Source organism: Xylaria bambusicola, assembly GCF_022495145.1.
Source record: "Xylaria bambusicola strain CBS 139988 unplaced genomic scaffold F5B22scaffold_23, whole genome shotgun sequence".
Taxonomy (NCBI): domain Eukaryota; kingdom Fungi; phylum Ascomycota; class Sordariomycetes; order Xylariales; family Xylariaceae; genus Xylaria; species Xylaria bambusicola.
The window spans coordinates 113,055-135,432 of NW_025953576.1; the positions used below are offsets into that span (position 1 = coordinate 113,055).

Below are 22,378 nucleotides of genomic sequence, written 5' to 3' on the forward strand. Positions count from 1 at the left end.
TAGCCTATCGTAAATTCTAGCCTGTCATTCTTTGTAGAAAGAGTGGACCAATAGAGGACTTCACCATCGATGACTGACTTGACCACGCCACATTCTACCTAGGTAATTATTAAAGGCCACGAACAATGTTAGAAACCATGAAGGGAGCCGAGTCACTCCTTTAGAATGTAAAATGTGATCTCATAGAGTTCATGAAAGCTGATCCAATCATATAAAGTCAAGGTCATCCATTCTGACCAAGGCAATGAAAGGGGCTAAATGGAATTAACGAACCTTAGCAGCCATAGTATATTATTGCGAAGATTTGACGCGACGCTCTATCGATTTTACTAGCTACCATATATTGAAGTTCCGCGCTTAACATCTAGATGTCCCTCCCCTATATTTGGCAACTGCAGGCCAGGCCCTCTAAAGTATTTCTTGTTTTCCCTCTTTTATGCTGCTTATGATTGTATCAACTTCTGCTCCTCAGGCAACCCTTTTCTTGTTATCTGTAAATAACCGAAATGGGTTTATGTTAGTTGTGAAGATATGCGACTTCAAATAGTGACCACTTGGGTAATATCGATACTTTTGGTCAGGCCATCAGAACTATCCATAGAACATTTTACCATTCAGTATTACAGTCGATTCTCTTTATTATCAATCAAGCAACCAGGTAACATGCGTGTGACCATCTTGGTTGGTAGGTCAAATGAGGTTGTGTTACCAACTTCCATTGCACCTCAGAAGGTTGTTAGACGTAGGTGGGGCTCACCTAGGGTGACCCCTGGTGATCTCATACGATCTTCAGCGGTCTGACCGCCAGGCTTCTGGCTATAAAGGAGCCTTCCAGACCTACTCGAGGAGATCTAGATAGTCAAGGCATATAGACCAATATAGAGCTTCGTTTCTGGCCCCGTAAGTGCCCCGCCAACGTCTGAGAAAGGTATAGGTATTAGATTAGGTAAGTAACCCCCGCGCCGGTGACAAATTGCTGCGAGGTCGATTATCGGCAGGATACGGCGGACTAATCTCGTCCTGTATCGTGTACCTACATGTAGCAGCCTTCCCATCCTGTTCAACTGTGCTAGCGTGATGCAGAGAACGATCCGTGACAGTAGAGATCATTGTTTTCAAGTGTATTTGAAAGGTGTGCTATCCTTGCTCAATGTTTCAACAATATGATGACTCAGATCTCGCTGGGGCCTCGCCCACGGAATCGGAATCATCTCAATCTCCGAGATCCCGATCGCATGCAGGGCAATTCAATGTTTAACTTCACCATTGCCGTACAGCATGCCCAGGACCTCTCACGTTAACTTTAGGCATCAGTATCAGCGAACCTTGTGCCCGCGCGTCGTTCCGAGATCGACTGCGGCTACACTGTGGACGCAGCCTGTCAGATTTGCAGCTGCCCTTTAAGACCACGCGACTAAGAGAATGACAGTCCATTACCTTCGGTGTCAAGTCAAATGACATATCGTGCACCACTATGCTACGCTCAAGTACCACTCAAATCACGACGTGTTCTACTAAACTAGCAAGCTACTACGCGAGATAATGACAAGGCGTCGACGGTCGACCCCGACGGATCCTATGTATTTCATTCTCGGTCCGCGCTCCGTCATTAGCGCAGCTTTGATATATCTCTCTTGAATAATCGACTAAATCAAGATTGAACAACAGCTGTGTAAAAGACAACTAGGAAATAACAGTATATCATTTAACATATATATCCTGGCGTCCACATCTATCAACCCATCCATCGCACGTCTCGCACTTCGTTCACCTACATGACCTTCAACAAAAAGATTCATTTTACCGGCGTAGCTATTTAACATCGGCTAAACTATCTGGTGGCGGACTGGGCCTGCCATCAGCATATATACTATTTATCTGCGCGCGACTAATCGCGCCCTGCTCTCTATGACATAAGACTATCCTATTTTAGCTACCAATCCTCTCATGAAAACCAACCATTTAGAACCTACTCCAAGTCTCTGGGTGTCTTGGCTTTTGGATCCAACGCATGAGGTCCGCGACCGTAATAAGAAAATGGAAGAACTGCAATACAAACACTTCCAGATCACAAACTGTTAGTTAAGCGCCGACTATCGTAACATCATGTAAAGATTTAAGAAGCACGTATGCATGTTAGGTGTTGGCATGACAGTAGCATATAATCTCAAAAATTGCTTACAGTCAATGAGATTGTATTTCCACCCTTCCATCAGAGTGAGGTGTTTCACAATGTCCTCTCTGTCACGCAGTAGCTGCAGTTCAAGGACGGCAGAGAACCAGCTCTGGGGGGTCCAAGTGCCTCGATTATACGGGCTGCCGTTGAGCTTAATCGCCAAGGCCGTGTCAATATGGTGTCCCGTCTCATGGCTGGCTTCGGTGAAAACACAGGCTAGCGCCGCAGTCGTAAGGACGAGAGAAGGGCCAACCATTATCACCCAAGTATAGTAAGAGTACCGACTGAACTTCGCAAACCATCCCGTGCGGTACTGTGTCAGGTTTCGAAGCCAGAGAGAAATAAAGCCTAGGACCCCGACGAAGAAAAACGCCGTGACGGAAGCGACGTTGCAGAGATACAGCTGGTAGCCTATGAAGTTGCGCGGTATCGCAGCAAGATGATGCTTCCCCCCAAAGGCCGTGAAATGGAAGGCCTTGTGGCCGCTGGCCAGTTTGCCCAGCCAGGTGAGGGAGCTCCCGGCGAAGGCTACCTCGACAACGGCATCCAAGAGGAGCAATGCCGTCGCTATTCGCAGGGCAATTGACGTGAAGGAGGGACTCAGTGGTGATCTCTCCCCGTAGAACACCATGATGCAATTGTCAGCTCGAGAGAAAGGAATACAGACCAAACTTATCTCAGTGATGGCTTGGTTGGGCACAGGCGCCCTGTTTTATGAGATTAGCAACCATGTTTTAACTTTTTTTAAAAGGCGCAGAGATGAAACTTAAATATGGGCCGCGTGAATCTAACATCTAGTCATATGCAAGGACAGAGGATTATAGTGTAGACGTGCTGTTGACGATACGTGACAGGCTCACTTCGCTTGATTTTGTGTCAACGTTCGAAGTTTGCTACCTTCTTGCGCATGGGAAGGCTAGGTTGTCACTTCTAGACAGCCATTTGCGAAATAAAAACCAACAGTCAGACGCCTCTACTGACGCAAGGTCCCGATTATTCAGCGCCATACCGCTCTTCGTTTTATGCTCGGCACCTCTCGGGAATAAGTTCGATGAGAACTTCCATATCCATTACGTTTGCGCGATTAGCACCGTCGACAATGTCCCTAAATTCCCACAAACCACGCTCTGTGCTTACTAAACGATGTCAGCTTCAGTGTGGCAAATGAGTGCAGCCATAATTCGATAGATTGCTACTTTATCATCTTATATGAAGAAGCCACCTTAGTTATAGTTTGAAGGACCCATGCATACATAGCAGGGTCAAGCAACGGGTGTAGCTAAGTATATATTTAATGAGTGAGTGAGTCAAGCTGCCATACTAGGACAGGGGACTCTCAAACTGAGAGTACCGTTCTGTCTCGACCAGACTTGCGTAGGTACCTTGGTATTTAAACGAACCTCAATTCTAGGAACTCCTATTTTGAACACCCGTACTATATTCATCCGCCAACCTCCAGCATCGCTTCAGCCATGGAAATTCGAAATATTCGATTAGCGTTGTTGAATATCCGGGGACAAGTGATGTGCTTGGCTTGGGTTCATGGGCATGAACGTTCTCGCTCCTTGTTGAAAGGATAGAAGGAATGTAAGACGGCGAATTGATGTTGGATGTAGATCTGGTGCGGCGAAAGCTGGGTCTTCTTCGTTCCTCATCTTTGTCGTTGCCTTCATCAATAACATGGAATTTATCTGAAGCATGGGATTGACTCACCAAAGACCTTGGAATCTCTTAGGGTTATCTTTGGCGTATTTCTTCTTTTTCTCTTGCAAAATTCCGCATGTTTACCAAGTTATGGAATTCAATCTATGCGTCTGCTGGCACATTCACACCTAGGATGTCAAGTCTACGCCGTGCGTAATTGAGAGCCTCAAACGCTCTGTAGCTGAACTGCATCACCGCGTCAAGCGTCCAATTCTGCCACTCGGCTTGAAATCTCAAGTAGAGAGGTTATGTCACGGAACGACATAAGGAGTGCAGTACCTATGCCACTACGCCACCAAAAGGTAACGACGAGTTATCAAGTCGAGGGCTTGGCGTCTCTGCACTCACTATATATATATAGTACTGTACTGTGACAGGTTCCAAGGTACTATATTCCCTGATAATTTCAGCGGCGGCACGGCTTCCGTCAGCCATTGTTCTGAATAGTGTTTGGTGGTAGTTGCTCGGGTACGATACAATGAGTAGAGGGTGCTGGGACTAGGAAATAAACAAGATAACTGGATAGATTCGGAAGATGAAGTAGAATACCAACTTGATATTCGCTCGATGGGACTGGCATATTTGTATTGGGAACGTCTACCTATCCTACATATGCAGTGAGTTATTGAAATAATGGGCAATGGAGAAAAGGAGAGTCAAATACCAATCAATCACACCGGGCTCAAGGGAAGCCAAAGTGGCATACAAGCTCTCTATGCTACTGGAATGAAAACGTTGAGGGTACGTGGGAGGCGCGAGGTTGTGGGGAAGATCAACAAGCAACTCTCTTATAACAACCAAAGGTTTGATGTCGTAGTGGAACGTGATGTACGCCACATCTATACTAAGTGTCGCCTTGTTTGCACTGGTCGTTGAACTTAACTCTTCCAACCCGTACTATCATGTTTGCATAAGCCTCTACCATCTCTAGCGATTATGCGCAAAAACAAAATCAATCGACATAGTGTATTGAGAAGTATGTAGTAACACCACGATCGAGCCACGAGTCAACGCTAGTGTAATATGAGGCAACTGATTGATATGTTTTTATATTGGCGGACCCTCCTCGGCCAACCCGGTGCACTCAAGGGATGAGCTTCTCATAACATGTGACGTGGAACGCAAGCCACTTTCTGAGAACCAAAATGACACCAGAATATCATCAGCCAACCAGTAACAAAGGGAACAACAAGCTGAAGTACCCTGTTCTGGCTCCTCAAAACTATCGAGATGTATCCATGAGTGTGCCTCAAGTGGAATATAGCAGTCTAATCAGACTACATGATTCTTAGCTGGGTCGATCACCTAACGTCGGGGCTACATCCCCTCTCGTGAGATTGTAGGGAGTCATAATAACGTAACTAACCGACGTCGTAACCAAATATCTTACTTCCAATTGCCGTTTTCTCGTCTGCAACTTTCGATTCGCAAGTTGAAGGTCCTGGTATAATTCTCCGCTGATTTCGCAGAGTTTGTTCGTCGCTGTAACATCCTCATCAGACGTCAGGTATGTACTCACGGCGAGCATGATGACTTTAATTTCATTGACGACTTTCTCTATTTCTTCAGGCCACATGACTGGCCAGTTCTCCAAGGATGGCACGTTGTCCCTCAAGGATTGGATATAAGCAACGGGATCTTTGTCAGTTGCCATTGTATGTGGTAATGTGTAGTGTTATGTTGTAGTATTTGGGCCAGTAGATGGGCGAAGTAGTATAGACTAGAGCCGAAGGTAAAGGCAAGACGATGAGTAGAGTTGGAGAATGATGGAAGCTGACTTGAATTTTCAGGTAACAGCGTATTATATGATTATTGTGCGCTGAATATCGAGAACAGCTGCTTGCCTAATGCACTCCCTTGTCCCTGGAATAACAGCCCAATGAAGTGAGCTAAGAAAACAATCACGTAGTGCTATGTTCAAGGGGGTGGAAAAGGGAGTGGACAAGGCGTCAGATGGTAGCATTGACGGGTATGGCAGTCATTTTCGTATACTTATGACGAAACCCCCTTTGAATCGGTATAACGAGGTGACAAGTCCGTAAACGATGCTAGCAAGCATTACTAGAATGAGAAACAGGTGTTTGTTAAAGGGAACGCAGCACGCTCCCTGCGTTGCTACATATAGTAAAGGGTGCGGCAAACCGGATATATACAGCATAGACAAGTAATTGGTCAAAAGCTTTCAGAACCTGTAATATATTGCTTGGTGATGGCCTCACCTACTGGCTCTGAAAGAACGAATCTTTGAATTGCCCTGACACTCTAGATTGCTATCTACCCGTCAATATATGGCCGGCTCGCAACTACTGAAGTCACAATTATCCACTTTCGTACTACCATACTCCTATGAGTCGCTAAGCCTTCTGAATTTATGTAGTATACAAGTACGCATTACTTGTCAAGCTTCTGTGTGCCCCCATCATTATAGATCCGTGTACATGGTATACATTAAGAAGGTTATCGCTGTGCGAAGTCTTGTAAGGCAGTTTTTCTTTACTTCTAATGCGTGTAGTCTTTAGTCACCTGCGATCTTGATCTATCCTAATACAATAAATGTGCTACGTGCTGCTTCTAACTTTTGGTCTATGGGGCTCTTCTGGTGGGGTCAGATTCCATACTACGCAAGAGGTTAATGATATAGTTGCCTTGTGCACTTTAGCACTGTTCTTTCTGAGGCTAAATCAAAACAAGTAGCAATGAACAATGAAATCAGCCTTGTCATATGGTGGCGACAAGACTGCCTGTCAGATACATGGATGATTGGGAAACTTGAACGGTATATCTTAGGTGAGTCTACCGTAATAAATGAAAGAAAAAGCAATAGGAATAAAAAAACGAGGAAATGAAAAGGGTAAAAAGAGAAAGAGAAATAAAACGTTAACGTACAACACAGAGGATTCGCTGGTCATCACCGGCCCAACTACTAATTCTGCGCTCATACCGGCTTATCTATGGGAGAGCGGACGGGATCCCGAGTTTTCCGATGGCTATGGTCGTACGTGACAACTCCCACCTGTAATACATTTCATATATCAAAATTACCTGGGCATGGCAACCTGCCGATATCCAGCTGAGATGCACTTAACCCATGTGAAAGCATGCTACTATACCTTGTTTGTCATGGGAATAGGCGATAGTCTTCGACTTCACCAGGTCCTCAACTCCTCAATGGAAAATACAGATCTTATACTGCGATGCCAATCATAAGGAACAGAACTAACTATGGCAATGAATAATATGAAGCAGGTTGTCGATTAACCCATGCTTTCTCTTCGAGGAAACGCCAAGACACGTTTCCACCCACTCGGGTATACAACCTTACCAGCTATGATGTTGACCAATTCGGACAAAATTTGTTGCCGTGTTGCAATCATAAAGGCTGAATAAACGCACCAGTGTACAAGTAAACATTGCTTGCAATGAACATGTATAAGCATAGAGTAGTCTATGATAAGTCCCTTGGAAAAGCTGCGATCGCGAAGTGAAGGGGAGCTTGGGGCTCCTTACTCCTCAGGCACCAATCATCCAGATGCCCCAGACCTGCAAACGGCATCGTTGACTGGCATCATAAATCGTCTCTAGTTAGCGAGGCAGTCCACAAGGAGACGACGGAAAGTTAGTAAGCTGTAGAGCCCCACGATTCCAATTCTATCTCGCTAATCTGCGCGCGCGATCTAGGGTACCGAGTATCTGGGGTAAACCGGGGCTCTCCCGCGAGAGAGGGTGACCGGGTCCATGCCATGGCATGACAACTTAGGAAGCTGTGCGGATGCAGTAGAATCTCTTATTGGCGCGCATTTACACTTTACAGCTAACTAGCTGGCCTTTGGTCCTCGACACGAAAAGCTAGCATTGGCACTTCCCACCGACAAGTCTCGACCACGTCAGTAGGTAGACAATCAGCCGGCCAAGGTGGTCAAGGGCCACACCAGCGCCGTTCTGTCTGCGCTCTTTTTATTCCGAGCGCTTTCTTTATTTCCAAGGACACAGCGCCGAGGAATGCTAAGAGCATTGCTATCACGCGCAGAAGACTTGCTGGCGAGCTAGCTACCATATAATTGAAACCGACTAATGCTCTGCGTATTTCCCCCTCGGCCGAACTGGTCGAGTCTTTTCCTCCAATCATGACGCTGGCGATGGAGCAAAATTGCCGGATTAGGAAACCATGCTACGGAGAGCTGGTGCCGACCAAATAGGGACACCCTCTGCATGAATCTGGCCGTCTCATCGTCAAGTATAAGATCGGCGAGGGCTGTCAGCGAGGAAAGCATTGAGTTACGGCGATGGGAACGGGCGATTCCTAGGATTTTTGTGCTGGAGAGATTAGCTTGGGTTGATTGACGCCATATAGAAGTTTCCTCGTTGTTAACATGGTGTTGCTCGGGACTTTGATCCTGGGCTTCATACCCCTGCTGGGATCAGTGCTAGGCTACGCCAACCCAAAGGCGTGCTCGGGAACTTGCACCAACTCGCACGATCCGGCCATCATCCGCCGCGCCGACGGCACCTACTTCCGGTTCTCGACGGGCGGGAAGATCGCCATCCACACGGCGCCAGACATCGCGGGTCCATGGACGTACCGGGGGGCGGCGATTCTATCCGGCTCCTCGATTAACCTTCCCGGCAACCAGGACCTCTGGGTAAGTGAATTTACAAGCTATCTTTCTACACGTGGAAAACGATAGTTAGTTAGATAGAACCCCCCGACTAAACACAGCACATCTCGTAGGCACCGGACGTGACCCTCGTTGGCAACACATACTACCTGTACTACTCGGTAAGCACATTCGGGGTGCAAAACAGCGCCATCGGCGTCGCGACATCTTCCACGATGGACGCGGGATCATGGACCGACCACGGCGCCACGGGCGTGCGCTCGGACTCCTCCAAGCCGTACAACGCCATCGACCCGAACCTGATCAACGTCGACGGCACGTACTATCTCACCTGGGGCTCGTTCTGGAAAGACATCTACCAGGCGCAGATGAAGGCGTCGCCGCTGACGCTCGCGAGCGGCGTGTCCTCGTACCAATTGGCGTACGACCCTGCGACGACGGCTGTCGAAGGCGCCTTCGTGTTCAAGTACGGCAATTACTACTACTTGTTCTACAGCCAGGGGAAGTGCTGCGGGTACGACGCTGGTTTGCCCAAGCCTGGGGAAGAGTACAAGATTAAAGTATGCCGGTCGACGACGGCGACAGGGGGCTTCGTGGATAAGAATGGTGTGGCGTGTACGCGTGGTGGCGGCACGGTTGTGCTTGAGTCGCATGGGAATGTGTACGGGCCTGGTGGGCAGGGTGTCTACCAGGATCCTAAGTATGGGCCGGTGAGTAATGCGAGCTCGTCTGTGGTGATTCTGCTATGATACTAATGTTGTTGTTCTGTGTGGATCCTTTACTACCATTATGTCGACAAGACTATCGGCTATAGAGACGGCGACAAGCGGTTCGGCTGGAATACGATTGACTTCTCCAGCGGCTGGCCTGTCGTGTGAGTTGAGTGATAGGAAGATGCATCTTGTTGAGCATCACAAGTAGAGCTCTGTATAGATGCTGTGCCTACTACGAGGATACAACCTACTTCATTAGATATACCGATCTTCGCAAGAGAGCATAACTTACGATTTGGCATAAGTGAATAATGGTAACTAAATGACAATAAGACATCAGTTACAATGTCCTAGTTGGAACAAGCAGTCCGTCCTGTGGCGGCAATCTGATGCCACATTGCATGTACAACCACCCCATAGAGCTTGATGAGACGGCTTCTAGTTTCGACAACTAGCTTCCAATCATAATAAGGGTCTAGATGTCCCGTCCTCGGAGCATGCTCAGCTCCATGTAGAATGATCGGGAATCTGGGGTACATACGAAGTAGGGTGGCAGCGTTGACGAGGGCCGAGACAGAGAACTGACAGCACTAGCGGCCTCTCATGTCTGCTGAAAAGGTAATCAAGTGTTCTCTGATTGGTCGACTTGTTGTCAATACAATCATACAGCCAATCAGCAAACAGGTGATGACCAACACTCCATGATGTCACGAGAGGGCATCGAGGTACAAGTGTACATGGTAGAGCTGTATAAAGCCCGTTGTTCTTCAGTTAGATGGTCAGTTATTGTGTCTGTCGATTATCAAACAGAATATCATCTACTTCTCCTCACTGCTATTCCACTCAACTACAATATAACTAAAGGGCCTCATCTTGTTTGACCGCCCAACTCACCTCACATTGCCTCACCACCTACCTACCAACTCACGCTCACCCTATACAACAATCACCATGGCCTCACAAGTCACTCAGGCAACTCCCACTTGCTGCGGCAAGAAGTCAGGAAACGAGTGCGTCTGCGGTAAGTAACCTCACCCACTCGGGATCATCACATCCACCAACCAACAGCCGTGAATACTAACATATATCCCAGCCAAGCAAGCAACCTGCTCCTGCGGCAACCAATCCGCCCTCCACTGCACATGTCAGAAAGCCGCCACAGAGAACGCCTTAAGCGGCGCGCGCTGCTCCTGCCGCGCGCGACCAGCGGGACACTGCACGTGCGACAACGCGGCGAAGGAGAACGCGACCGTCTCGGGCGACACGTGCGAGTGCGGTGCTCGGCCCGCGGGCTCGTGTACCTGCGAGCGGGCAGCTGGTTTGCCGAATCCGAATGAGATTGACTTTACGACTCGGAAGTAAGGCGTCACCACGACGCGGATAAATCTTGTTCACTGGGATTGAGGTCAGAGGATAGGGTGGGAGGTTAGAACGGGGCTATGTCTCTCGCTCTGACTCGGCCTGGTGCTGTTTGTACACTATTTGCGGGAGCACGGTTTGGGATTCTGTGAAACAAAGGGATCGGATAGGGTAGGATTGGATTGGACGGTATGGCATGGATGAGGCGGCGGCGGTTATACCACTGTGTTGTGTACATGATTCAGCAATTTTAGCTGAAAGTCATTTTCTCGGGCGAATCTATTTCTGCATCACATCTTGGTTTGGTCTTTGCCCCGTTTATGAGTGCCTGTGACCATGATAATGACTATGTTGAGATTGGGACGTGGAAGTCTCCCGATGGGTGGGAAGGACAGGACTGGTTGTTCACCGCCTTCCGTAGGTATCTATCCAGCACACCAAAACGCTAAATTTGGCTTACGAAGTACTATAACGAGACCTTGATCAATTGTTTCTTTTGGTAAATTCTGCCGGACAAATTCCCAAGCTAGCCTGGGCAGTACCTGGGCTACCCTTGCCAGCTGTGATTTGGCAGGTGCCCTCATAGGTATCTAGGAGTCTCTAGGAGTCTGAGTAGGTACTAATTGGCACGCGCGAATAGAGAGAGGCAATGAGCCATTCAAACACCATACCTACTGTTTCTTTATGTGATACAGGCCGTAATGACTGCCTTGAATCCCGTAGTTCTTTACCCGTATGTAACCATCACTGGCGCCCACGGGTAGTTACATGTAGGTATTTCCATGTATGTAGGGGAGTACAGATGCTAGGTATGCTCCCTTGGCGGGCGGTGAGCGAGCTTGTGTGGGCTGGTGGGCATCGTGGTTGGTTGCATGCAGCGCATCGGCGCTAAGTACTGGGTACTAGCCTGGCCGAGCAGGGAGACCCTGTTCGCTTGTCCAGGTACTTTGGATCATCTGTCTGATCGGGATGATATACTTGGCCAACATATGCTGACTATCAGCAATTCATAAGTATTGCAGACGCTGCTGTTCGTACCCATTCCAGCAAACTACATGCCAGGGCCAGGGTGATATTGTGTCATCTACCGTACCGGCCATTCATTGTCAGCTCTTTTTTTTTTGTTGGTTTTTTTGACAGACAGGGCGATAAGGCAAAAAATAACAGCGATCCACCGGCGCGTCTTTTTCTCTCTGCTGAGGCATTCAATCACTCCCGCTTGTCTGAGTCCGGCCGCGACCCTTTCTCTCCCATTCTCTCTACATACAAACAAATAACATCAAGCCAACAAAGGCATATCTACCACCCTCCCCTTTGGCCTGCCTTGCCCTGCGAGTCATTTCAAGTCCTTCAAGCTACCTATTTAGTCCCATCACCATCACCCCAGGTTGGGTCGATATCAGGCCATCAAGAAACTCGCCCTCATTCGCGTCTGTCCTACATTCTGCACTTCACCGCGCCATCCACCTTGACCTTCTGCTATCTGCCAAGTAACTCCTCTTCTTCCGCTGTCCTCCTACCGCCATCACAGACGAGCCGTCAAAGACTCTTCCCCCGCTTCCGTTGTTGCCTGTACCTCGATCTCGATCGGTCCATCCTCAACGAGTCGCGACCAGTGTTGGAGACAGCCCATACTCCGTCCCATCATATTGACACATCAATCGCTCTACACCCTCACATAACGCGTTCCACATATCATCATGGCGCCGCGAGCCAAGAAGCCCGCTGCTGCTGCTACAAAGAGCGCACCCGCCAAGGCCACAAAGTCTGCTACTGCGACGAGAGCCAAGGCCACCACCGCCAAAGCCACTTCTACCACTGCCAAAACATCTGCGACATCCAAATCTACCTCTAAAGCTGCGCCAAAGTCTGCGCCAAAGTCAACCGCCACTGCTGCTGCCAAGAAAGACACCGCCGCTGCGAAGAAGTCTACTACTACAACCAAGACAAAGACTGCCACTACAAAGAAGGCCACGGCTACCAAGTCCAAGTCTGCTGACAAGCCTGTTAAGAATACAAACGGAAAGCGACCAATCGACGATGATGAGGACGAGGATGAGGACGAGAAGCCCCAGGGCTCAGCTGAACCAAGCCAACCGAGACCCGTAAAGAAAGCTCGCGTTACAGCTCCTGCTGGTGCTCCCACCGGTTGGCAAAGGCAGGTCGCTTTGAGAAGGCGCAAGAGAAACCTTGTCAGCAATCCCGTCCCCACCGTTCCCCTTGACGTCTTTGTCTTCGGTGAAGGTAGCTCTGGTGAGCTTGGTTTGGGCAGTAAGAAATATGATGGCAAGAAGCCCATCGATGTCAAGCGACCTCGCATAAACCACAACCTCGATGCTACCAAGGTCGGTATTGTTGATATCGCCTGTGGTGGCATGCACACCATCGCTTTAACAAAGGATAACCGAGTCCTCACCTGGGGCGTCAATGATGACAAGGCTCTCGGTCGTGATACCACCTGGTCCGGTGGTGTGCGCGATGTTGACGATGAGGAGTCCGATGATGACGATGATGATGACACTGGAATCAATCCTCTTGAAAGCACCCCTACCGAGATTGAAAAAGGCGAGCTCGGAGACTTGGACATCATTTGCAAGGTCGTTGCCACCGATTCTGCTTCCTTCGTATTGACGGCAGATGGTTTTGTCTTTGGCTGGGGTACTTTCCGCGGCGCTGACGGAATTATCGGATTCGCCAAGGACATCAAAGTGCAACCTACTCCCATGCTGATTTCCCCCCTCCAAGACATCACCAACATCGCTTGTGGCTCTAACCACGTAGTAGCCATGGATGTCCATGGGAAAGTTTGGACATGGGGTAGCGGCGGCCAGTTCCAATTGGGCCGAAAGCCCCTGACGCGCCATGGCGGTCCTACGGCGACGCTTCAACCGGAACCATGCGGTATGTTTGGCAAGAGACACTACGCCGTGAGCATTGCTGCCGGCTCTTATCACAGCTTTTACATTGATAACCAGCAACGCGTGTGGTCTTGGGGTTTGAACAACTACTCGCAGACTGGCCAGTACGATGACACGGGCAAGGATGATGCTATGGTTCTCCAGCCAAAGCTTGTCGACTCTCTAAAGGATTTGAACATTGATATGATTGCCGGTGGCGAGCATCACACAGTGGCCCGTACCAAGGATGGCAAGCTCCTGACATGGGGCCGCGTTGATGGTCATCAAGTTGGCCAGCCATCCAGCCTATTCAACGAGGACAATGCCATGTTTGACGAGAATAAGCGACCTCGTATTCTTCTTAAACCTACTGCTGTTCCAGGTAAGTAAAGTCTATGGGACAACCTTAATCCCTCATTTCAGCGACTATGACTAACACTGTAGACAGATGTGGATGCTCGGTTTGTTACCGCTGGCGTTGATACGAGCTTCGCCATCGATGTCAAAGGCCGAGTGTACTCATGGGGTTTCTCTGCAAACTACCAGACTGGCCAGGGTACCACGGATGATATCGAGGTTCCAACTGTGATCGATAACTCTGCCATTCGCGACCGAGAAATTGTATGGGCAGGTGCCGGTGGACAGTACTCTATTGTTGCAGCGGAGCATGGCTCTAAGGGATCACCAGCCGTCAACGGCGTTAACGGTCATTAAGCAACAATTAACAATAACGGGGGAGCATGCGCGGTGTAATGGATCTTTTGCATTTTGGAGAGGGGGCTGTACTAGTATATAATGTTTGCATTTCACTTTGAGATTGGAGAGTTCCATGGGCAAGGGAAACTATGTTTTGGCAGTCAAGGGACGTTTTTTCCACTGCACCGGTTTAGATGTCCGATGTGTTAGATGAAGGACGAACAGGCAACATCGCTTTTACAGTTGCTATTGCGATAGGGGTATTAGGAAAGTTGGAAGATCGCCTACTCCTACTCATTTACGTTGGTTTTCGAAATACACGTTTCAGCGACTCTACTTTTCCAGTGTAGTGCACAATACAATTCTACGGAAGTCGATGCGTATGCAATCGAGATCAATTAATGCTTCGCGCGATAACCTTACATAATTGAAACGGAAAGAAGTCCGGTCCTGGTGTGAAGGTACAAGAGTTTGATCCATCTGCAGTTGGGGCAACCTGACCATATCTTTGAGAAATCGCATACCCGGTTTTTTATTTGCCTCATGTTCTCATAATTTAGAAAGCCTTGCGTCATCCAATATGCCTTGTCTATTGGCCTCCTTACCCGGTTGCACACCCATTGCCAACGAACCGGTTAACCGACCCTGTGTCTGTCTAAAATAGTATCGCAACCAGTTAGTGGTTAAATTGATTCAATCGATGCGAATTGAGTTGCGATGCGTGTCGTAATTGTATAGTGCCAAGCAAGGATGTCGGCCTTGGAGGTTCCGGGCCAGATCCCAAATCTGGGATCTGGAAATAGATATGCTGTGTGGTCTAGATGCTCGTGGTATAATGCATCACTACAGATGCTCCATATTAGTCGTGATTGTGAAGATCGATGGTCTGAAGGAAATGCCTAGGTAGGTAGGTATTGAGGAGTTTGAGCGGTGTTACTTGCCTAGCTAAACCAACCTTCAAGGAAGAGCTGGAATGGAAGTTTCGTGCCCGAGTTTAGAAGCCTACCTAGTCTTTTGATCAAAGCTATTATTATCCCGGCCGATCGCTGACGACCAGGGTCTCCGCGAAGTGTCAAAATCTAGTCGAGCGCTACCCTAACAAGCCAAAGCACTCTAGCTCCCAACGAACGGTTAATTAACCATATCTTAACCGGTTTACTCCAACTTTTGGGGAGAGATTTACATGCGTACCATCTGCGATGTCTATCTGGATGGTCTCTATCTACCTATTAGACAATGAAAGACACACCGAATATTGCAAAGATAACGCGATGTGTTCTATATTGTAATATCGCGGATGGGCCTGGGGACCTGGGATCTGGACTCGGGAGGAAAGACTGCTTAAACCCAGTCAAATATATCTTAAGTGCTTAATGCCCATGACGAGTCAAAGATGCCAAGGCACGCAATTTCTTTGCACCACTAGAGATTTCTGCTGTTTATTATCTTGTGTGACACAATGCTCAATCCATGCAGGTCCGCGGTGGTGTCTTGGCTGCTGGTCGTCGCAGCCACGAGCACAACCGCGAAGCTGAATTGTCCGCTCTACGGCCTGGGATACCCGAAACCCACCAACTTGCTCGCCAGTCAGGGGATCAAGGGCGCCGCGAGCGCCCTCGACTCCGTGTTCCCGCAGTTCATCGATAATGCGAACGGGACGGGCTCAGCGCGCTTCTCGTACAGCGTTGAAGTCTTCTCCGCGAGCGAGGACAATGCGCCGCTATGGAGCCATTACTGGACGGCCAAGAACCTCGCCATGATGAACACCACGGGCGTCAAGAAGATTGACGGCGATACGGTGTATCGGATCGGGAGTCTGACCAAGGTCTTCACGATGCTGACGTTCCTGGCTGAAGTCGGGGATTCCGTCTGGAACGACCCGATCGCCAAGTATATCCCCGAGGTCGCGGATATGGCGGCGAATAGTTCCGGGAGCTCGCATTCGCTGACGACCCCGGATTGGGGATCGATTACCATCGGCTCGCTGGCTAGTCAGATCTCTGGGTTGATGAGAGATTGTGAGTTAAATACTCCCTTATGGCCGGTAGGCATTCTGCAAGGGAGATGACGATGTTGATGCGTGAATGGATTTGTTAGATGCGATGCTCGGCGAACTCACGCAGACCCTCACCGTGCCGCAGGCCATGGCCATAGGCATGCCGAATCTGACGAGCGGCGATATCCCGCCTTGTGGGAGTAATCCGGTGTGCAGCAGATCGCGTAAGAGATCCCCATTCCATCCCATCCTTCCAAACACCTGCTGCATTCTCACTTGTCTCGCTATGATTCTCACATATTACTTAAAACCCCCCACCCCGAATTTTTCCACACTTACTTAATATTAACGACAAAAAATGCCCCGTAGAATTCTTCAACGGCCTGACGAAACTACCCCCTGCCTTCCAGCCCTTCGTCACGCCAGCGTATTCAGACGTCGGATACGTCCTGCTCGCCTACGCGCTGGAGAAAATGACCGGAAGATCGTTCCAGGAGTCCTTCGAGGAGAAGGTCATCAAGCCCCTGAATCTGACCCGCACGTTCTACAGGGCGCCTGCGGATTCCCTCGGCGTGATACCCGGCGACAGGTGGAAGACGACGTGGGCGTTTTTCATGGGGAATGAATCACCGTGAGCGCTGCTTTTCCTAATTCTGGCCAAACTTATGGTCGTTAGGTTGTTCAGACTAACGCCCCGAATTAGTACAGGGGGTCTGTATAGCTCGTCGACAGACATGGCGAAAGTGGGGAGAGCGATTTTGAAATCTACTTTGTTCCCTGGACCCGTCACGCGCCGCTGGTTGAGGCCCGTGACATTCAGTTCGGACCCTTCGTCCTCGGTGGGCAGTCCCTGGGGCGTCAGGAGATTAACGCTGATAGGGCAAAGTACGGCATTCTTTCCCTTGCGTCCCCCTATTCTATCTCCCCTATTAGGAGAAACTCTGATATTAACACGGAAAATACTAACATTCATAACTAGACTCAACCTACCAATTTGCCACAACTTTCAACAAACTAGGCAGCATAGGCACGTACTCGGCCCTGCTCGCCGTGATCCCGGACTTCGACATCGGCTTCAGCGTCGCCGCGGCGGGCGAAATCCCCGCGGCCCTAGTAACCAGCATCGCGGATACTCTGGCGAAGACATATCTCCCGACACTGCAGGGTGTCAGCCGTCTCCAAGCGAACGCGTCATACGCAGGATACTACAAAAGCGAAACAATCAACTCCTCTGTCACCATCTCCGTCGACGCCACCGCGCCAGGACTGGGCGTAGGGAACTGGATGAGCAACGGGACGAGCATGATGGGATTATCCGTGGCGCTGTCCTCGAACATCTCCCGCGACTACTGGGACGCCATGCAGCCTAGCGTCCGCTTATATCCCAGCGGGCTCTGGGACGCGCTGCCGAACGGCGGGAAGAAGGTCGGGTTCAAAGCTACCTTTGAGGACCTAGCGGGGCCGAGTGTGGCCGAGATGTATACCACGGATTGCTCGACGTGGATCGGGATGTCGGGCATCGTGTATGGATCGCAGCCGCTGGACGAGTTTGTCTTCGAGCTTGATAAGGACGGGGTTGCGGTCGCGGTGGAGAATGCTGCGCTTAGGAGTCGGATGGTCAAGGTTGTTTGATGGGTGAGGGGGTGCGTGTGTATTTACGGATTTGGAGTTTTTGATTTAGACGCTTAGTGTAGGTGTAGTCAATTCGAAGAAGTTGAGAAACTTTGAGGATATGTCTGATCGTTGGGAGTTTGTGTGTGATATGGAGCTTGCACGGCGACACGACTTATTTAGTGAATTAAACCCAAACTTATGCGTAGAGCGGGATGGTGAATAATAGGAGTTCAGTTGGAAGCGATGCAACTCGTAAGTAAAAAATGACAAAGAATGCGGACAAGATCCTCTGATGGTGAGGGACAGAGATAGTAGAATTCTTTCAGCAAAGCTCTATTTCAACTTGAGTAGAGCGCCAAAAACACCCGAGATTGGAACTCTGCAATTATTTCAATGGGGCATGCAAACCTCAGTGACGCTACATCGAGTGAAAATCTCATTGAATGAGCAGTATTCTCATGCGGTGGTTAGGTTGAATGTGGTGGAGGCATGGTTGCGGGAGTAGTGAATGTGGAAACGGTGAGGCTTGGCATGAGAGAGTAAGTTGGGGAAAAGGGGAACAAGAGGTTGTCCGAAAATCATGGCCATGAACTGGGAATAGTGAAACGACTATAAGAGATGACATCTCTTTTACTGACACGATATAATATACGCAACGAGCTGCCAACCATCATCATTGCGAGTTCAAGTTCGAACAAAGAACTGCATTATTTATAACCATATCGCCGACGGTGCACTTGTTACTCCGCCGCATCGAGCGTACCAACAGCTCGGAACGCATACTTACAGTACGGGCGGAATCAGGGTGAATCTCATCGGACATGCATAGTCTTGCGGCGCTCATATCAATATACCTTGGGCCCGATAGGCTGTGTCGCGACTAGTAAGTGCGATGAAAGGAATGAATGAGCACAAGACAGACGTAGGTGATGGATGAAGAGAGTGAATACAAGCAGCATACCGCGAAGCAAGCTAGGTGGCATCGCCTATTATTGGAATTAGGAAGACAGGGATGGATAATCCTGGTGGCTGGTACTTCGACCCACACACACTCTACTATATAAACAGATGTACCACCCTAACCTATAGTACCTAGACTTAGTTCCTTAGTGCAATATACAGTATTTCCTCACCTACAGTATTATTTACATTGTATTATTTTAACTGGTTATAAGCCCGGAAGTCTGCAATCCTAAAAAGAGAATAACTTTTAGCATTTTACCTTATTTAATCTATTCAATTATAAGTATATTGCATTAAATTAAATACTTTATTTATAGTAAAGATTGTTACCCTTTTATTGAGCTATAAGGGTAGAAAAATGCTGGAAATACTATAATAGTAGGAGCATTGTACTTTAATAGCGTACCCCTAACTGTATACCCTAATATATAATGTATCTATTAAGAATATAATACCTATTAAAATAATAGAAATTAAAATAACTATACTTCCTTTTAATATATTAACGAAAATATCAAAATTTTACCTTTGTTATTAATGGATATTATTATTTTATTATTAAAGAAAACGCTTTAAAGTAATAGATAATGCGTTATAAAAGTATAGACTATTAAAAGGAAATTAAAACACTATTTATTACTTTAATAACCGGAAATTAAACGGATTAAAAATAATTAAAATAACGAAAAGATAATACTAACCTTAGGATTTAAAATAAATTAATATTTAAAGGCTAAGTTAAATTCGTTTATAAAAATCTAAAAATTTGCAGTTAAATATAACCTTAAAATTCGACTATTTATCCTACCTATTTATTACCGTTTTTTAAACAAAGAGAATTTTCCCTTCCTTATATAAAAATTTAAAAACGAATAATGGTTAAAACTCTTTTATAAAGACCTTATTAATTATAATTATTAATTATAAATATTATTATTATTTACTTTATTATTATAATTTTTATTATTTCTTTTATTTAAAAAAGTATTATTAATCTTTATATTTAATAATATTAATAAAATTAACCTATTTAAATTAAAAGTTATTATTAGGTTCCCATTATTAAAAATATTTTTATTATTTTTAAAATAAGTAATATTTAAATATATTAATATTTTAAATAATAATAATTTTAACAAATTTATATTAAATCCGTTTACTTTAAAAAACAATACCCTAAATAATAATACTTTATATTATTTAATTTTTAAAATAAGTTAAAATAAATGAAGAAATTAAAACTAATTCTTTATCCTTTAATTAAATTATAATATTTAAATCTTCATTTAAATACTTTAAATTTAAAAAAGAAATAATTAATTATATTTATATAATAAAATATACTAATTATTTATTTAAAAAAGTTAAGGAAAAATAACCTATCGAAATTAAAAATATATTAACTAGAGCTACTTTATATAAGGCTTAAATAAATTAAAAGGTTATATAATAAAAGGTATTAGGCTATATTTAAAGTTACTATAAAAAAACGTATTTAAAGTTATTTTAAATTATAAAATATAAAAGAAGGATATAAGCTTAAAGATTATTATAATAAATGTTTAAAATTTAATTAAAGAAAAATTTAGGTTAATTAATAGTTTAACTTTTTAAAACCTATTAAATAAATAGTAAATTACTTTATTAATTATAAAAGGATTAATTTTAGCCTTTATAACGCATCTCCCACTTGACCTGGCCACCCAATTGACCTGGCCACCCCAATAACCTATATAAAACCCCATTATTTCAATCTTTAATAACTTTACAAATATTAATCGTACGATTTAATAATTAGTACCGTTGAATCCGTTAGGTAAATGGGAATCCAGAGGTATTTTTTACTATTTTTTATAAAATTTATTAAGCGAGATATTCAGCAATACGCTAAAGGGGCGCTAAGCAAGGATTAATTTAGCGCTTACTTTAGCGTATTGCTTAATAGCTCCGCGAATATAAGTCGTAAAAGTTAGTAAAGGGTACCGTTAAATAGCTCTTTTTATTACAAATCTAATGGTATATTTTATTATTTTATACAATTAGTATTCATAGAGTTATTAAATTATCACGTGATTAGCGCACCGACGTTATTTGTATGGGCTAGGGGGGTGGCCAGGTCAATTGGGTGGCCAGGTCAAGTGGGAGATGTGTTAGTTAAATTAAGGTTAATATAATTAAATTTTAAAGAATTAAATATAAAAACCTATACTTTAAGCAAGTTATTTCTTTTTATAAAGTTTTTATTTAGCTTTAATAATAAATATTTAATATTTATTTTTACCTTCCTTTAAATAAACTATATTATTACTATTTAAAAAGCATTAGGTAAAAAAATAGTAAAAGGAATTACCTTTTAATTAGCTTTAATAAAAGTATTATAAAAAGAATAAATAAAAAAGATAGCTATTTAAAATTCTATTAACATTTCTCTTTTCTTTTAATAATATAATTAAAATAGAAATAATAATAAAAGGAATAATTAAAATAATTGTTAAAAGAAGTAAAAGGTATTTAAGGTAGAATATTATTATTATATTATTATTAATAAAAAGAATATTAACTATAATAATAATGAATATTTTTTCGAATATTTAAAAAAAGCTTTAAAATGGTAAAATAGTAATAAGGGAAATAAAAGATTTAAATTAAATAAAAATAATAGTAATAATAATAACATAGCTATTAATAATAACGTTAACGTTATTATATTTATTATAATTAATTCATTATTACTAATTTAACCTTTAAATCTAATATTCCTTATTATTAAAGACGATATAGAACTAATAGAAAAGTTATTAAGTTAAAAGCTAGGTATCCTAAGTTGAATGTTTAACAATTTTAAATAAATAATAGAACTATACCTTAAACAAGCCTAATTTAAAGAAGATTAATTTGAAGGTAATTAATTTAAAAAAAATATTAATATTAATTAATATTATACCTTAAATATTAATAGTAATAATCCCTTTAAAATTAAATTTTAAGAAAGTTCTATTAGGAATTAATTTCTTAAATTTACTAAAGTTAAAGGTAAAAGAATTTATAAAGCAAATATTTAGCTATATTATTTTTAATAATAATTATAATTAAATAAACTTTAATAATAAAATATTATTTATAAAAATTTATTCCTATAATAAATTATCCATTTATAATATAAGAGGTATAATAATAATCCTTAAATAGATAAAAATTATAAAGTTTTTTATAATTATTAATAAATGAATTAAAATAGTTATTATTTATAATGCTATTTATTGCCCTAAAATGGGTACTAATTTAATCTTTATTACTTAATTAATAAAAAAGGAAGCTGAATTTCTATTCTATTAGAATAAGGTATAGGTAATAGTAAAAGAATATACCTTTATAATTATAAGGAAGTTTAAAGAACTATATATAATCGATTAACTAAATAAAAACCTTTAAATAGTTATTTTTAATATTACTTTTTATATATATTCCGTTAACCTTATTTTAAAAGTATAATATAAACGATTTAAATATATAAGTAATAAAGAAATTAGGGAATTAATAGAAATAATAAAAGAATTTACTTTTTAAATTAAATATTACTTTTATAAAGCTTATATAAATAATAAAATATAAGCTTTACCTTATTAAAGGAAGCTATTAAAGGG

General features: G+C 44.3%; 5 protein-coding genes across 5 annotated transcripts; 4 read left to right on the forward strand and 1 right to left on the reverse strand.

The window, feature by feature from the left end:
• Positions 1 to 1,962: 1,962 nt before the first annotated feature.
• On the reverse strand, positions 1,963 to 5,534 carry F5B22DRAFT_646949 (uncharacterized protein; the record flags this gene model as incomplete). The annotated part of the gene is made up of 4 exons (XM_047978799.1): positions 1,963 to 2,060; positions 2,183 to 2,883; positions 4,587 to 4,777; positions 5,271 to 5,534. The coding sequence occupies 4 exons, from the start codon at positions 5,532 to 5,534 to the stop codon at positions 1,963 to 1,965; spliced, it is 1,254 nt and encodes a 417-aa protein (XP_047830376.1).
• A 2,599-nt stretch (positions 5,535 to 8,133) lies between these two features.
• Positions 8,134 to 9,401, forward strand: F5B22DRAFT_608199 (glycoside hydrolase family 43 protein). The gene is made up of 3 exons (XM_047975058.1): positions 8,134 to 8,520; positions 8,610 to 9,205; positions 9,269 to 9,401. Exons 1-3 carry the CDS (start codon positions 8,251 to 8,253, stop codon positions 9,372 to 9,374), a joined length of 972 nt encoding a protein of 323 aa, XP_047830377.1. The 5' UTR covers positions 8,134 to 8,250; the 3' UTR covers positions 9,375 to 9,401.
• Positions 9,402 to 9,915: 514 nt separating this feature from the next.
• Positions 9,916 to 11,054, forward strand: F5B22DRAFT_608202 (uncharacterized protein). Its single transcript, XM_047975059.1, has 2 exons — positions 9,916 to 10,230; positions 10,303 to 11,054. The coding sequence occupies exons 1-2, from the start codon at positions 10,161 to 10,163 to the stop codon at positions 10,569 to 10,571; spliced, it is 339 nt and encodes a 112-aa protein (XP_047830378.1). The 5' UTR covers positions 9,916 to 10,160; the 3' UTR covers positions 10,572 to 11,054.
• Positions 11,055 to 12,268: 1,214 nt separating this feature from the next.
• F5B22DRAFT_636641 (regulator of chromosome condensation 1/beta-lactamase-inhibitor protein II) lies at positions 12,269 to 14,179 on the forward strand (the record flags this gene model as incomplete). The annotated part of the gene is made up of 2 exons (XM_047977315.1): positions 12,269 to 13,847; positions 13,914 to 14,179. The coding sequence occupies 2 exons, from the start codon at positions 12,269 to 12,271 to the stop codon at positions 14,177 to 14,179; spliced, it is 1,845 nt and encodes a 614-aa protein (XP_047830379.1).
• A 1,441-nt stretch (positions 14,180 to 15,620) lies between these two features.
• F5B22DRAFT_636642 (beta-lactamase/transpeptidase-like protein) lies at positions 15,621 to 17,789 on the forward strand (the record flags this gene model as incomplete). The annotated part of the gene is made up of 5 exons (XM_047977316.1): positions 15,621 to 16,179; positions 16,316 to 16,381; positions 16,527 to 16,788; positions 16,861 to 17,042; positions 17,137 to 17,789. The coding sequence occupies 5 exons, from the start codon at positions 15,621 to 15,623 to the stop codon at positions 17,787 to 17,789; spliced, it is 1,722 nt and encodes a 573-aa protein (XP_047830380.1).
• Positions 17,790 to 22,378: the final 4,589 nt, after the last annotated feature.

Excerpts from the sequence above, each read along its gene's own strand:
- F5B22DRAFT_608199 (XM_047975058.1), top strand. The coding sequence starts at position 8,251 with ATGGTGTTGCTCGGGACTTTGATCCTGGGCTTCATACCCCTGCTGGGA. Across the intron at positions 8,521-8,609 it reads CCGGCAACCAGGACCTCTGG|GCACCGGACGTGACCCTCGT; the intron begins GTAAGTGAATTT and ends CACATCTCGTAG. Across the intron at positions 9,206-9,268 it reads CAGGATCCTAAGTATGGGCC|GATCCTTTACTACCATTATG; the intron begins GGTGAGTAATGC and ends TTGTTCTGTGTG.
- F5B22DRAFT_608202 (XM_047975059.1), top strand. The coding sequence starts at position 10,161 with ATGGCCTCACAAGTCACTCAGGCAACTCCCACTTGCTGCGGCAAGAAG. Across the intron at positions 10,231-10,302 it reads AGGAAACGAGTGCGTCTGCG|CCAAGCAAGCAACCTGCTCC; the intron begins GTAAGTAACCTC and ends CATATATCCCAG.